Genomic DNA, 15,000 nt, shown 5'->3' with positions numbered 1-15,000 from the left:
TGTATGTGTGTCACTGTGTGTGTGTGTCACTGTGTGTGTGTGTGTGTGTGTGTGCACGTGTGTGTGTGTGTGTGTGTGTGTGTGTGTGTGTGCACGTGTGTGTGTGTTGTCTATTGCAATTCCCATCTCACCCTCATACTCTCACACTAGCAATGTCTTTTCCTGCTACTGGTTTGGAAAGCACCTACAGAAACAACCTAGAAGACGTTGCCAGGATGCTACAACAGAAGCACCAGGACAAGTTCATGGTCTTCAACCTCTCCGACCGAAGCTATGACGTCACAAAACTCAATTTTCAGGTCAAAAATTTTTTGTCCATCCAATCATCTTCACATTACTAACCTCCATACAATTTCATAGGTTCTCGATTTCGGGTGGCCTGACCATTTGGCGCCTCCATTAGACAGACTCTGCAGGTACAGTACGTCTAGTCAGATCTTTTGTATTGAAGTTTATAATCATTTTTGTAGCATATGCAAGTCTATTGATTCATGGCTTGCTTCTGATCCCCTTCACGTTGTGGTGGTTCACTGCAAAGTAATGGATTTTGTGGTTTGGTGGTATAATGGGATGTGGTAGACAGCAATGTTTGGTTGTTAGGGTGGAAAGGGACGAACTGGAACTGTTATATCCGCATATATGCATTACAGCAATGTTTGTCAAAGGTATGTGAGGACATGGTTGACACTTTCTAATGGAATTTGTGCCTTTGTACATATTGTTGCTTGTTTGTTTGTCTGTCTGTCTGGCTGTCCATCTGTCTGTCCATTTGTCTGTGAGTCTGTCTGTCTGTCTGTCTGTCTGTCTGTCTATCTGTCCATCTGTTTGTTTGCCTGTCTGTCTGTCTGTCTGTCCATCTGTCTCTGTCTAGCTGTCTGCTCATGTGTCTGTGTGTCTGTGTGTTTGCCTGTTTGTCCAGTTGTTTGTCCATATGTCCATCTGTCTGTCTATCCAGCTGTCTGTCTATGCATCTGTTTGTTTGTCCATCTGTCTGTCTGTCCATTTGTCTGTCTGTCCATCAGTCTGTCTGTCTGTCTGTCTGTCTGTCCCTCCAGCTGCCTGTCTGTCCCTCCAGCTGCCTGTCTGTCTGTTTGTCTGAGTCTGCCTTTGTTTGTCTGTTTGTGTGTATTTGCTCATCTGTTTGTCCGTTTATTTTTTCCTTAATTGTTGCTACATTGATAGCTTTCCTTTGTTTCTTTAGTGCCGAAGCTGCACTAGATCAGTTTGCTATGAAACGATTTTACGACAACAAATTAGGAGGTGTTACTCAACCATCACAACGACGATATGTTCACTACTTCTCTGATCTCCTCAAGAACAAGATAACACTGATTGACACGTAAGTCAGCGACTCGCTCACACGTTGTTTGTTTGTCTGTTTTATTGTTTGTCCATTTATTTGTCTGTTTTGTCGTTTGTCCATTTATTTGTTTGTCTACTTGTCTGTCCTTATTTGACGTGTTTGACTTATACAGACCTGTTTTACTTCACACGTTTATCCTTCATGGAGTTCCCAACTTTGATGGCCGTAATGGCTGCCGCTTGTTTCTTAAAATATACCAGAACTTGGAGCTTGTCCACACAACCGATGTCCAGTAAGTCTGGATTTTGTTATTGACGCTAGACAGTGTGAGTGATGGTGTGTGTGGTGGTTGGTGTGTAGTGTTGGAACGGTCGGTCAAGAGCGCATCAAGATAACGTTTCCTGAGGAATTGGAGTTGGCAGGAGAAGTTCTGGTGAGATGATGTACATGTGTTGGTTGGGTTTGTCGTTTGTAGCTATTTTTGTTTGTTGTTTGTCTGTCTGTCTTCTAGTTTGTCCGTCTTCCTGTCTGTCTGTCGTCTGTTCTGTTTCTGTTTGTCTGTCTGCTGGTGTGCCTGCTTGTTAACTATTGTATCTATCTGTTTGTCTATATTCATCAACGTTTGTGTGATGCAGGTCAAAGGTTTTCATAAGACGTTGTCTGGTCGAGACATTGTGTTTCGCTGTCAGTTTCATACGTGTGTTTTGACTGACTATGTTTTGGTGTTGGAGAAATCGGAGCTGGACGAATCATTTAGAGGTCAGTCTAGACTAGCAGATCACCAGACACAGGCAAACAGACAGACAAACTGACAGACAGACAGGCAGACAGATGGACGGACGGACAGATGGACAGACAGACAGACAGACAAATAGACAGACAAACAGACAGATAGACAGATGTGTGAGATTGAGAGTTTTGTTATTACTTCTAGAAAGTACAGAGTTTATCAATGAGACTTCCCTTGTAATCATATGACTTTCACTTACGCAATCTTGTCATTTCCCTTCCTCTCTACGCATGTGAATGTGACTGGGCGTGTTCTTGCCACATTTACACACTCACCTCACTGTCTCACGTGCTAATCATGTTCTCGTAGTCTCCTGACTCTAACGTGCTGTTTCTCCTAATTCATAGACAGGCGGTTCCCAGATGCTTCAAGAGTAGAATTTGTCTTTTCTCCACCTCTTGTTGAAATTCAAAGTGAGTCAAATTCAGTGCTGATCCATTTCTTCTTCATTGCTAATTTCCTCAACCACAGAAGGAGAAACTATTCGTAAAGCTCTTCAAAGAAACAGTAAAGAGATAATGGAAGGTGTGGACTTAAAAGCAATTTCATTAGATAAAGATGTAGCTCAGCACGAGGAGCGTACACAGCCGGATGGAGAGAATAACCAGTCTAGCCCATGTAGTAAGTCGGATGTCGTGGGTAGTGTGATGAGTTGGTGAGGAGGATGTGCATGTGGTGTTAATTATAGACACGGAGCATTACAAAGGGCCACTGGATGAGAGTTTGTACGCAAAACCTGGTATGAAGGCAAAGAAAGCTGAAGGACAGGATGCAAATGAAGGTAGTTGACACTCAGGAATTGGCTTGATTTAGCTGTGATGTGTACATACAGTTATGAATGAGCACCTACACAAGACTACTGCACTGGAGAGATGCAGCATTATTGTATTGGAGAGATGCATCCTTCAATACATTAGACTATTGTATTGAAGTAATGATCATAATCCAAAGTTTCACAGCTGCCTCTTTCAGTAGCTTGTACAGTTTGGCAGGTTGGTTGAGAGAAGCCATTGGACGAACAAACCAACATACCAGTACATGTGCTGAGTATCTAAGTGTACAAATGATGACCATTTGTAGGGATTCCTGTAGAATTGCGGTAGTTTATTTGTGGAGTAATTAATTGGCTTAAGAAAGGGACTCATAGAGCACATAACCACTACAACACATGAAATTGCTTTTGTGTAATGATTGCGGTCCTAGTCTATGACATAAACACCACAGTTATTGACCACACACACACACACACACACACACACACACACACACACACACACACACACACACACACACACACACACACACACACACACACACACACACACACACGCCACACACACACACACACACACACACACACACACACACACACACACACACCACACACACACACCACACACACACACACGTTTACCCACACTAAACTATCAATTAGTATTAATTAATAAACTTTACCAATCTCACAAATACCCACTGTTTAGGTGTAAGTTCGGACTGTGTACTCGGATCGCCTGTCGTCTCTCTCAAAGAGAATCGCAGACTCAGTGAATTTGAACTCAATTGGTATCGTCGTGTCCAAGAAGCCGGAATTCCTCTCCAAGTCAAATCAGCCACGGCATCAGACGGCACAAAACTTTCCTGCCACTCCGACTGGCACATCGAGGAGCTCGAGGACCCAATCATAGACACCAGAATGACCTCAAAGTTAGGCATGCCATACCATCCAAAATCAAAGAGCATTCCAACTAGATTTTCGAGCAGCAGCAGCGCTCAAGGTTGGGGTTCATTTTGTGGTGATTTTGGAAGATTCGATGACTGCGTGTTCGCTGAGCCGCAACGGATTAGTTATTCGTCAAGAGCGAGAAGCCTCGATGCCGTACTGGAGAACATCGGAGTGCCAGACTGTCGTAACTCGTATGACGCTTGGGTTCAGTCGAAACACAACAAAGGGTCGCCTTGTTTGACACGTCAGGCAGCGATAGTGTCAGACAGTGTCTTGACAACGCCTTGCAGTAGCTTTGATCAGGACTGTTTGATTCAATTGTCTCCGGCTGTATCTCGAGGCTCAAGTATGGCTAACGGTTCTCGATCATTGAGTTCGAATCCGTTTGATAACCTCGATGAGGAGGCGTTGAGGAAGCTGAGATTAGAAGTCGAGAAGAGGAAGGATAATCCGTTTGCGGACGTACTTGCAGGGGCTGGTGGTGAAAGGGAAATCGCCGAGTATGATAATCAAACGAAAAGTGAGTGTTAATTTGTTTGTCTGTCTGTCTGTCTGTTTGTTTGTCTGTATGTTTGTCTGTTTGTCTGTCTGTCTGTCTGTCTGTTACTGTTTATCTGTCTGTCTGTCTGTCTGTCTGCTTGTCTGTTTGTTTGTCTGTCTGTTTGTCTGTCTGTTTGTTTGTCTGTCTGTTTGTCTGTCTTGTTAATGCCATGATTATCAATTATTATTATTTGCAGTGCCTAGCAACCAGCCGCCCAGTCAACTTCAAATTCCCAAGTCTGTAGAGTCAGATACGGCTTTTATTACGTCTCCTCGTACTCTCTCAGGCATCATGTTGGTCGATTCTCTTCCATCACCTGAACAAAAGAAAGCTCTGTTTTTTACCAATCGATGGGGCGGCTCATCACAGTCAAAAGGATCGATAGATGGGGACTTAAACGCACCGAAACCGGATGGCGTGGTAGCATCTTCGTGTGTAAGTATCGTTCATGCAAGTCGGCAAGAACCTGTTGGTCAGTCATCAGAGTTTGCTGCTTCGTATGCATCTGATGGGCCGCAGAGTCCAGCGAGGCAGGGAGGCAGCAAGAAGAACAAGCCGGTGTTGCCTCCAAGGCGACCTGAAGGGTTGAACTTGGGGAAGCAGTTCTGGTACAAACCGGCGCTGTCAAAATTGGAGGGTAAGTTGAGTGGATGAGGATGATTAGTTGATGAGAAGGAAATGGTGGCTGAACAGGCAGACAGACGGATGGATGTACACACTACTTGTAATGTTGTAGAGAGATGTGGTTTAATGCAACAGAAAACAGAGACAGACAGACAGATAGACAGACACACATAGACATACACACACACACACACACACACACACACACACACACACACACACACACACACACACACACACACACACACACACACACGAAAACAGAGACAGATAGACAGATAGACAGACACACAGACAGAAGACACACACACCAGTGACACACACACACACACACACACACACACACACACACACACACACACACACACACACACACACACACACACACACACACACACACACAGAAAACAGAGACAGACAGACATACAAACACGTAGACAGACTATCACAGCAGCCGATCGTAACACTAGAATTAATTCCATACAGACAAACCGATACAAACAGATCAATACAAAAGACACAAGCACAACTAAGGTGATCGATTGACAATACATTTCATCATAATTCATTGCATTCTTCATCTAGCCGAAACTGCTCTTGCTCATAGCACTCCAGGGACGTTCATCGTAAGAGACAGCCAGTCACTCAAGGACAGCTACAGTCTTGTGATGAAAGCCACACACAGCTACTACGATTCTTGTCAGTACAATGAAGCTTCTCATCAATTTTTTCTAACATTTTCTCTACTCACAGCCACTAAACGAGCGGGTGGAGTCAAGCACTTTCTGATAATGAAGACCGAAAAGGGGTTCAAGTTGAAGGGATCTACGGAGCCGTCGTTTAGTGAGTAGCTGTTGATGGAATTGGTTTGGAGAGGTTTGTGAGTGTTGGTTTTGTTGATGTAGGTAGTCTGACGCAGTTTGTGCTGCAGCATTCTATTGCTGCTATGCAGTTGCCATGTAAACTGGTTATTCCAATGAAAGGTAAAGTGGATGGGCTTGTTTATGTTTGTTGGTCTGTTTTTTGTCTGTCTGTCTGTCTTTTTGCCTGCCTGTCTGTCTCTCTGTCTCTCTGTCTGTTTGTCCGTCTGTCTGTCCATCTGTCTCTCTGTCTGTCTATCTGTTTGTCTGTCTGTTTGTTTGTCTGTCTATTATCATTCTGATATCTACATGTACATATTTGTTCATTTTCTACAATCAAGTTGATTTTCTTAGATTGTGGATTGACATCACCACCTGTGAAGATGCTAACAGATCACAATACACATGATCCAAACGCTCTCATTCCTCCTCCCAAACCGCCTCTTCGAGCAACTAAATCTAATCCTCCCACTTTGCCTCCACCAAACAGAGAAGGTCCTACACGCTATGGTGCAGATGGGCCGGCAGTCAAACTATCAGACACTGCAATAGAAATGCTCACCCGAGGTGCTGCGACTGAGATCACGTATCTCATGTCTGCAGATGTTCCACAATGCAGTGGACCCAATGTCGTACGATCAGCTGTCAGTCAGTTTATTTCACGAGGTCCATTGCAGAGACCGACGCCTGTACATTTTGAAGTCAACATTTCTGGCTTACTGTTGATTGACAAGAAACAAACGTAAGGAGATTGTGTGCTGGTTTTGGTTCGGAGTGATGTGATGTGGATGTTTGTTTGTTTGTAGAGTTTTCTTTCGACGTCATTATCCAATTCGATCAGTGACGTACTGTGTAGTGGATCCTGATAATAGAAAGTGGATTTCAGCTGCACAGAGGGACAGACCAAGTGAAGAGAGAAGGTAATGAAATGATGCAGTTGCAGTGAGGGATGTGAATGATTATTGTATTGGAGAGATGCATCTCACAATATATATATTTTTCAGTACTGTCATCAAAAGCACAAGGCAAATTACAAGCAAACTACGACACGAACTAAAATGCAAACTACAATGCAAACTACAATGCAAACTACAATACAAACTACAATGCAACCAAGCGCTCGCGCGCGCGTGCACACACACACACACAAACATAAATTTATGAAAAGTCAAAACTAAATTCTCGTTTGGCGAGGTTAGCTGGCCCACTGGTACCAGACTCCTTCTTGCCAACAATTGTCAATGCCCGTTTATTGATTATGTCCGAATTTAGTCGTTGAAGTGTCACCGACAAATGACGTGACCACTGTGCTTTGAATTGGCCCACTGGCATGTCCAATTGCATGGGTGCCATCTTGCTCGTCTCTGTCAGTAGCTCTTCAGCCTTGGGGCCCCAGCGTCCGAAAGCCTCAATTGCGATTGGGCGAAAGATGTGTCCTAGGGATTCGGCAGTTTCTCTGTATTTCTTGTCCTTTTGTTTTTCTTTTTCCACTGCTGCAAATCCTGCCGTAGTGCTGCTCCCTGAGATGTTACTTTGTGCCCAAGGGTGTGTTATTGTAATGTCTAACAATAATTTCTTGCCCTCATGAAAATCATAGACAGCTATGTCTGGGCGTTGCTTGTTTTGGAATTGAGCTGTCAGTTCTTTACGGCAATGGAAGCCTACTTCCCGCAACATGTTGTAGTAGATGTCCAGGTAACCATCGTGCCTGAATATTGGACCTCCTCCAAATTTGCACGTGAGCAAATGATAGCCTTGTTTGTCTATGTCTTTACCACAAAGGGGTATGCATTTCTCGATGTTTCCCAGTACAGGAAGACTTGCCCCTAGTCGCATAAGTGCTGCAGTTCTAAACTGAACACAGCTAAGAGTGAATTTCTGCGACACTGGGACTGCATCTAGCCAAACCCCTGCAATCGGTCCCCCACAGCTAATCAGTCTTGCAATACACTAGACTATTGTATTGGTGGGATGCATCTCGCAATACACTAGACTCTTGAATTGGAGGGATGCATCTCACAATGCATTAGACTATTGTATTGGAGGGATACATCTCACAATACACTAGACTATTGAATTGGAGGGATGCATCTCACAATACACTAGACTATTGTATTGTAGAGATGCATCTCTTGATACATGATTATTGTATCTGAAAATTCATGTCCAGTACATTGTATTAGAGGTGTACAGATTGCATGTCATTTATTCACATGACTTTGTTTATAGCATCTTTGGTGTTGTCGCTCGCAAGCCTGGTACAATGGAGAGATACGTGTGTCACCTGTTTGCAGAAAACGCCATCACACAGCCAGCTACAGCAATAGTCAGCTTTATCAATCGAGTAATGGAGCTGTCAGCAATGCAGTAGCGACGAAACTATAGCAATGGTATTGCTGACCTTGAGTTTTAATAGTGTCAATAATTAATTAGTTAATTAGTTTCTATTATAGATTGGATATGTAATTACTACTTGTAAGACATATTTGATAGCAATTGAATTCAAAATATTATGGCACTACGTGTAGGTACAGTACACCCACCATGTGTGGGCGTGGTAGTGAGAATAGTGGTTGTGTATATATGTGTCAACAACTTTTGTGAAATGTACCGGATGTGACGCATTTGCCATGCCTAACTACTGAATGTCTCGCTTCCCGTTTCAGCTCTTTCATTCAACTACCTTTATTCTCTGAATGCAACTAATAGAATCCCAACACATTGCTACATATCTAAGAGTTGAAGTATGTCCCCGCCCACATTGCTACACAAGTTCCGATTTGCTGCTACCAACCCATCCGCGGCATTGTCCGCCTGTAATTCGCTCACCTGGATGCTACGCGGATCTCTCTCCTTTCTCACCTATTTAACGCTGTTCGTTGCTCAATCGAGCGTCTCCACAGCTCAACAGACAACCAACAGTGACATTCAACCTTCAAGTGAGGCGATTCGTTTTGTAGAATGTAGCCACTCACATGCCAGCTGCTACATGTTGCTACATGTCTACATGTAGATACCGACCTAGCTAGCTAGGTTGCTACTACTGTACATACATATTATGAATGTTGCTACATGTTGTGTACATGTAGATATGTTATTTGCTACATGATTTTGTAGTTCTCCTGCATGTGTACTAGACAGCTAGTTGAGTTGTTCGTGAGTTGTTCGTAATCCGTGAACCGGGAAAATGCGTCACACCCCAAGGTTGTCTGGTTTCTGGTGTTTGCGAATAGACTGATATAGACTGTAGGAAGGCTGTGTGTGTGTGTGTGTGTGTGTGTGTGTGTGTGTGTGTGTGTGTGTGTGTGTGTGTGTGTGTGTGTGTGTGTGTGTGTGTGTGTGTGTGTGTGTGTGTGTGTGTGCGTGTGTGTGTGTGTGTGTGTGTGTGTGTGTGTGTGTGTGTGCATGGCAAGCTTTGTGACTGTCTTGTTGCATGCTTTTCGGTTGGGAAAGAAAAACGTTTAGCGCATGCAACTAATGCGTGGGATCAACACACTACAAACTGTTGGTCTTTTGAAGATTAATTAACTGAAGATGTTGATAAGCATAAGAATTATTATTGCAATAGATTTGACGTATTAAGAGTATGGAGTTTGTGAGTCTGTGCATGGCCAGTGCATTTGCAGTATGTAGTGAAACAGTCACATTGTGGCTCATGTACCCGTGTGACTTGTACTGAGAATGACTGTAATTACGTCATCGTTTTTCGTTTCAATATCCTGTTTTATTTCAATATCCACTGAATTTCCTGTCACTTCACGGAAAGTTCTACACCAGCTTGTAAACACATGCTAGAAACTGTTTACTGCATGGGTTGTTCGATCACTAGTTAGCTGATACTTCTGTTACCAATTAGCACACTTCTGTTACCAACAGATACTTTTGTTACCAACTGTGCTACCAACAGATACTGATGGTACCAACAGATACTGATGGTACCAAAGATACTGATGTTACCAACAGATACTGATGTTACCTACAGATACTACATGATGTTGCCAAGAGTGTGTGAGGCAGTGACCTACCTGCGATAGTTAATTCATAGATCACACGTGTTTGAACCTCAGATGACCTTATCATATCAAGAATTTAATTAACGTTTATATTTAAAGGAAGGTTCTTTTTGGATATATAAATTAGTGGATATATATATATATATATAATTAGTGGATATATAATTAGTGGATATATATATATATATATATATATATATATATATATATATATATATATATGTATTAGTGGATATATAAATTAGTGGATATATAATTAGTGGATATACATATATATATATATATATATATATATATATATATATATATATATATATATATATATATATATATATATATATTAGTGGATATATATTAGTGGATATATAATTAGTGGATATATAATTAGTGGATATATATATATATATATATATATATATATATATATATATATATATATATATATATATATATATATATATATATATATGTATTAGTGGATATATAAATTAGTGGGTATATAATTAGTGGATATACATATATATATATATATATATATATATATATATATATATATATATATATTAGTGGATATATAAATTAGTGGATATACAACTTTTGTGCCACCAAACAGAGACATACTGGTATGTTGTGATCATAATATCATAGATATTTGGTAATGGCCAATCGTGAACTCCTTTACAAACCTCTCATGTACACCACTGCTCAAGGGTCATTCAAAGAGTCTCCTGCATTTGTGCAAATGAGTTCTAAATGTAGCTACGTGGTTTTACTAATTGTGTGGGTTATTTTGGGAGTTGGGTATATACAAACAACAAAGTTAACTGAAAGGATTGATGCAAACAGGCTAACCAGTGACTAAGGAAACGAAGTCAAGATGCACCTGATGATGTGATAGAAACATGAATGTATATATTTTATTTTTAATTTTTTTAATTTATCTATTTTATTTTTATTTTTTATTTTTTATTTTTAAAAATTTATTATATATATAATGAAACGTGGTTGTGGGAGGAGAAGTTGAGGTTCATGCATGTGTACACACACACACACACACACACACACACACACACACACACACACACACACACACACACACACACACACACACACACACACACACACACACACACACACACACATTTAGACTATGGTATAGTGTTACTGTCTAATGTAGGGTGTCCGTCTGTCATTTTGACCAACACGTGGAACGAAGAAACCATTCAAAAGTTTAGAGGATGTGACATCATAGAAGGCAATGTGGAAATCACAACCTGGATAGACCACCTAACAGACACTCTAGCTTCATACCTAGTGAATGTCACTGAGATATCCGGATATCTCCAGCTAGAAAACTTACAACATGTTGAGAATTTCACTCTGTCTCAACTCAGACTGGTTCGGGGTCAACAAACAGTGCTGAGAGATTTACAAGGATTTGGATCGAGAAATTACTCTGTGATCATTACGAATGGAATGAGAATAGAGGAATGGCCGTTTGTAAACCTGCAGGAGATCTCACGTGGAGATGTCTTGTTGTATGACATTCCCAGGTTGTGTAATGTTGACACGATTGATTGGGAGGACGTACAGAATAGACGAGTTAATGGAGTGGTGACGCACAATGTTGGAGTGGCTGCTGGTCTAACGTGTGAGTTGGTTACTGATTTGATGTTTGTTGTGGGTATTTGTTGATGGGTTTATGTTTGGTGTAGGTAAGTCGTGTAATGAGTCGTGTGATGGATACTGTTGGTCGCCTCAGGTTTGTCAAACAAGTGAGCAATTGTGAATTGTTTGCATTCAGAGCACATAGTGTACATGTATTGTATTGAAGGACAGTCTGCACTGATGCATGTGCACACACACACACACACACACACACACACACACACACACACACACACACACACACACACACACACACACACAGATGGTGTAGTGTTACTAGTAGTTGACTACAGTGTGTTATTAACTCTGCATTTAATGTTAGGAAGTCTAAAGATTTGCAGTCCTGTGTGCAAAAGCCAGCGTTGTACAGGACCTGGTGTGTTTGACTGCTGTGACTCTCAGTGTGTTGGTGGATGCTATAGTACAAGTCAGTGTGTGGTATGTGTAGCTGATTGGACATTTAAGAGTTTCACACGCAGACATAGACATACAGACAGACAGTGCAAGTTTTTTGTATTGGTCCATATGTAGTGTCTGTTGTAGAGTTAGTTGTTGAACTCATTACTTATCATGAATGAATCATGTTTAGTGATTAGAGGCCGAGATATATTGTGTGACAAACATACATACATACATACAGACAGATAGACAGACATGACTCTCGGCACTCAGGTCTTCCCACATTAGCTTTCTTACTAGTGATTTATAGACATTTCATTTTAGTTGTAGCCTTTTAACTTTATTGCAGAAATGTGCATTAGTTTGATCTAAGAAATATGACAGACAGACAGACAGACAGACAGACAGATATATTTGGGGCAAGAGGCCCAAAAATATCTCAACCAGCTCTCATCATGCAACAGCAACATGGACGACTGAGTGCAGACAGGACGAGTTCAAGAACTACTGGAGGACACGATTCTTAATTGCAATGCAGCAGTGCAATGCAAGAGTGTTACTGCAGAAGATGAGCAGAGTCCAGTATAGTGGTGACTCAGTTGGTGCCATTAGTAACTCTGTTAGCTTATTGTCAACTGTTTAACTCTTAGTCATACTTAGGGACCTCTTGGGTCCTAGTTGTCTTAGAATTTGCTGATTTTTAGCGTAGACTGTAATAATGTCTTGTATAAGAAATATATGTATTGACAGACAAACAGACAGACAGACAGACAGACAGACAGACAGACAGACAGACAACAAATAACACTATTTTGTGCCAACAGGGTTGTAAGTCATTTCAAGATGGCAACGTTTGTGTTGACAAATGTGCATCTCTTGAAGTCTACAATCCAAGCACATTTCAGTACGTTTCCAACTCGGACGGCCGATTCATTGTAGGATCTCAATGTGTTCTTCAGTGTCCAAGTATAGAACGATGACATCAATGAGTTTGTTGTTTTTTATTGATTTTGTTTTACACTTACAGACACTATGTTTTCTGATGGACAACATTGTGTTGATAGCTGCTCATCTGGAAGTTATGCTAATGGCTCAGTGTGTGTTCACTGTGCTGGTGTGTGTAAGCACACTTTAGAGTGTGTTGGTGGCTTGTTTACCAGTGCTAACGCTGAGACATTTCGAGACTGTACAAACATCACGACTAATTTGACAATTTCTGGAAGGTGAGTGATGTCATGCAAGTTGTGTGTCTGTCTGTCTGTCTGTCTGTCTGTCTGTCTGTCTGTCTGTCTGTCTGTCTGTCTGTCAATACATATATTTTCGAACATTGAACTATTATACACCATCTAAGCAAAGCAACTAAATACTACCCAAGCCAATAGGGCTTGGTTCTACCTACAACTATTTATGTTTCTGTGGCTGTCTCTTGAAACAATCTTCTTTATTTTTCTGTCAATCACTCTAGCATTTGATCGCTATAGACACACAGAGAACACAGATCTCCAGTATGTCTTGAAGGTTGATGCATTTGGCTTTCCGTCTTCGTCTCTTGATAGCTGTGACAGTTTCTTCAAATAGTCTTCAGCTTTCTCTCCCCAACAGCCAAAATGTTTGAAGACTATAGGCACAAATGTTGGTCGAAAACCTCCAGGCAAGAGCTCCTGGTCGTACTTTTTGATCTTCAGATTTTCTGTCTGTCTGTCTGTCTGTCTCTGTGTGTGTGTGTGTGTGTGTGTGTGTGTGTGTGTGTGTGTGTGTGTGTGTGTGTGTGTGTGTGTGTGTGTGTGTGTGTGTGTGTGTGTGTGTGTGTGTGTGTGTGTGTGTGTGTGTGTGTGTGTGTGTGTGTGTGTGTGTGTGTGTGTGTGTGTGTGTGTGTGTGTGTGTGTGTGTGTGTGTGTGTGTGTGTGTGTGTGTGTGTGTGTGTGTGTGTGTGTGTGTGTGTGTGTGTGTGTGTGTGTGTGTGTGTGTGTGTGTGTGTGTGTGTGTGTGTGTGTGTGTGTGTGTGTGTGTGTGTGTGTGTGTGTGTGTGTGTGTGTGTGTGTGTGTGTGTGTGTGTGTGTGTGTGTGTGTGTGTGTGTGTGTGTGTGTGTGTGTGTGTGTGTGTGTGTGTGTGTGTGTGTGTGTGTGTGTGTGTGTGTGTGTGTGTGTGTGTGTGTGTGTGTGTGTGTGTGTGTGTGTGTGTGTGTGTGTGTGTGTGTGTGTGTGTGTGTGTGTGTGTGTGTGTGTGTGTGTGTGTGTGTGTGTGTGTGTGTGTGTGTGTGTGTGTGTGTGTGTGTGTGTGTGTGTGTGTGTGTGTGTGTGTGTGTGTGTGTGTGTGTGTGTGTGTGTGTGTGTGTGTGTGTGTGTGTGTGTGTGTGTGTGTGTGTGTGTGTGTGTGTGTGTGTGTGTGTGTGTGTGTGTGTGTGTGTGTGTGTGTGTGTGTGTGTGTGTGTGTGTGTGTGTGTGTGTGTGTGTGTGTGTGTGTGTGTGTGTGTGTGTGTGTGTGTGTGTGTGTGTGTGTGTGTGTGTGTGTGTGTGTGTGTGTGTGTGTGTGTGTGTGTGTGTGTGTGTGTGTGTGTGTGTGGTGTGTGTGTGTGTGTGTGTGTGTGTGTGTGTGTGTGTGTGTGTGTGTGTGTGTGTGTGTGTGGCATAATGGGATAGAGAGCAACCTAGACAGTATGTTTTAATCTTGTAATAACAAGAGAAGGCAAAGTACCAGGCAACAAGGATGCAATACATACACAGATACTGGCAACAGTCCTGTAGTCTTGCAAAGTTCTCTTTGAGTGAGATAAACAGAAATTTGAAATTTGGTTTCATACTGTATGACTACGTCAATAATTAATGACGTCGACACACACACACACACACACACTCACACACACACACACTCACACACACACACACACACACACACACACACACACACACACACACACACACATACTCACTCACACACTCACACACACGCGCGCGCTACATGTGCACACACACATATATACACAGTCACACACACACACACACACACACACACACACACACACACACACACACACACACACACACACACACACACACACACACACCACACACCTTCTCC

The 15,000-nt window shown here is 42.0% G+C and overlaps 3 protein-coding genes across 4 annotated transcripts in view; 2 read left to right on the top strand and 1 right to left on the bottom strand.

Moving 5' to 3' along the window:
- The window catches only part of LOC134193566 (tensin-1-like), a 12,019-nt gene extending 3,554 nt beyond the window's left edge, over positions 1 to 8,465 (top strand). For both annotated transcript variants that reach the window (XM_062662391.1, XM_062662392.1), the window contains exons 5-23: positions 151 to 299; positions 361 to 416; positions 471 to 537; positions 601 to 665; positions 1,202 to 1,339; positions 1,476 to 1,595; positions 1,664 to 1,736; positions 1,939 to 2,062; positions 2,441 to 2,506; positions 2,565 to 2,714; positions 2,782 to 2,874; positions 3,575 to 4,336; positions 4,554 to 4,994; positions 5,567 to 5,680; positions 5,735 to 5,824; positions 5,887 to 5,964; positions 6,196 to 6,583; positions 6,648 to 6,761; positions 8,071 to 8,465. In XM_062662391.1, the coding sequence (XP_062518375.1) occupies positions 151 to 299; positions 361 to 416; positions 471 to 537; positions 601 to 665; positions 1,202 to 1,339; positions 1,476 to 1,595; positions 1,664 to 1,736; positions 1,939 to 2,062; positions 2,441 to 2,506; positions 2,565 to 2,714; positions 2,782 to 2,874; positions 3,575 to 4,336; positions 4,554 to 4,994; positions 5,567 to 5,680; positions 5,735 to 5,824; positions 5,887 to 5,964; positions 6,196 to 6,583; positions 6,648 to 6,761; positions 8,071 to 8,212 (3,230 nt within the window). In that variant the 3' untranslated portion in view covers positions 8,213 to 8,465. The remainder of the gene's footprint in view (positions 1 to 150; positions 300 to 360; positions 417 to 470; positions 538 to 600; positions 666 to 1,201; positions 1,340 to 1,475; positions 1,596 to 1,663; positions 1,737 to 1,938; positions 2,063 to 2,440; positions 2,507 to 2,564; positions 2,715 to 2,781; positions 2,875 to 3,574; positions 4,337 to 4,553; positions 4,995 to 5,566; positions 5,681 to 5,734; positions 5,825 to 5,886; positions 5,965 to 6,195; positions 6,584 to 6,647; positions 6,762 to 8,070) is intronic.
- LOC134193568 (uncharacterized) lies at positions 6,769 to 8,062 on the bottom strand. Its single transcript, XM_062662393.1, has one exon. It carries the CDS (start codon positions 7,675 to 7,677, stop codon positions 7,000 to 7,002), a length of 678 nt encoding a protein of 225 aa, XP_062518377.1. The 5' UTR covers positions 7,678 to 8,062; the 3' UTR covers positions 6,769 to 6,999.
- Positions 8,466 to 8,557: 92 nt separating the features above from the next.
- The window catches only part of LOC134193819 (epidermal growth factor receptor-like), a 20,343-nt gene continuing 13,900 nt past the window's right edge, over positions 8,558 to 15,000 (top strand). The window contains exons 1-6 of the mRNA XM_062662659.1: positions 8,558 to 8,780; positions 11,032 to 11,505; positions 11,570 to 11,629; positions 11,845 to 11,960; positions 12,746 to 12,887; positions 12,949 to 13,144. Of these exons, the coding sequence (XP_062518643.1) occupies positions 8,588 to 8,780; positions 11,032 to 11,505; positions 11,570 to 11,629; positions 11,845 to 11,960; positions 12,746 to 12,887; positions 12,949 to 13,144 (1,181 nt within the window). The 5' untranslated portion in view covers positions 8,558 to 8,587. The remainder of the gene's footprint in view (positions 8,781 to 11,031; positions 11,506 to 11,569; positions 11,630 to 11,844; positions 11,961 to 12,745; positions 12,888 to 12,948; positions 13,145 to 15,000) is intronic.

Source organism: Corticium candelabrum, chromosome 18 (assembly GCF_963422355.1).
Source record: "Corticium candelabrum chromosome 18, ooCorCand1.1, whole genome shotgun sequence".
Classification (NCBI taxonomy): Eukaryota; Metazoa; Porifera; class Homoscleromorpha; order Homosclerophorida; family Plakinidae; genus Corticium; species Corticium candelabrum.
The sequence above is the reverse complement of the archived record's forward strand: the minus strand, read 5'-3'. Positions and strand labels throughout refer to the sequence as shown.

Coding starts and splice junctions, on each gene's coding strand:
- LOC134193568 (XM_062662393.1), bottom strand. CDS start 7,677: ATGCGACTAGGGGCAAGTCTTCCTGTACTGGGAAACATCGAGAAATGC.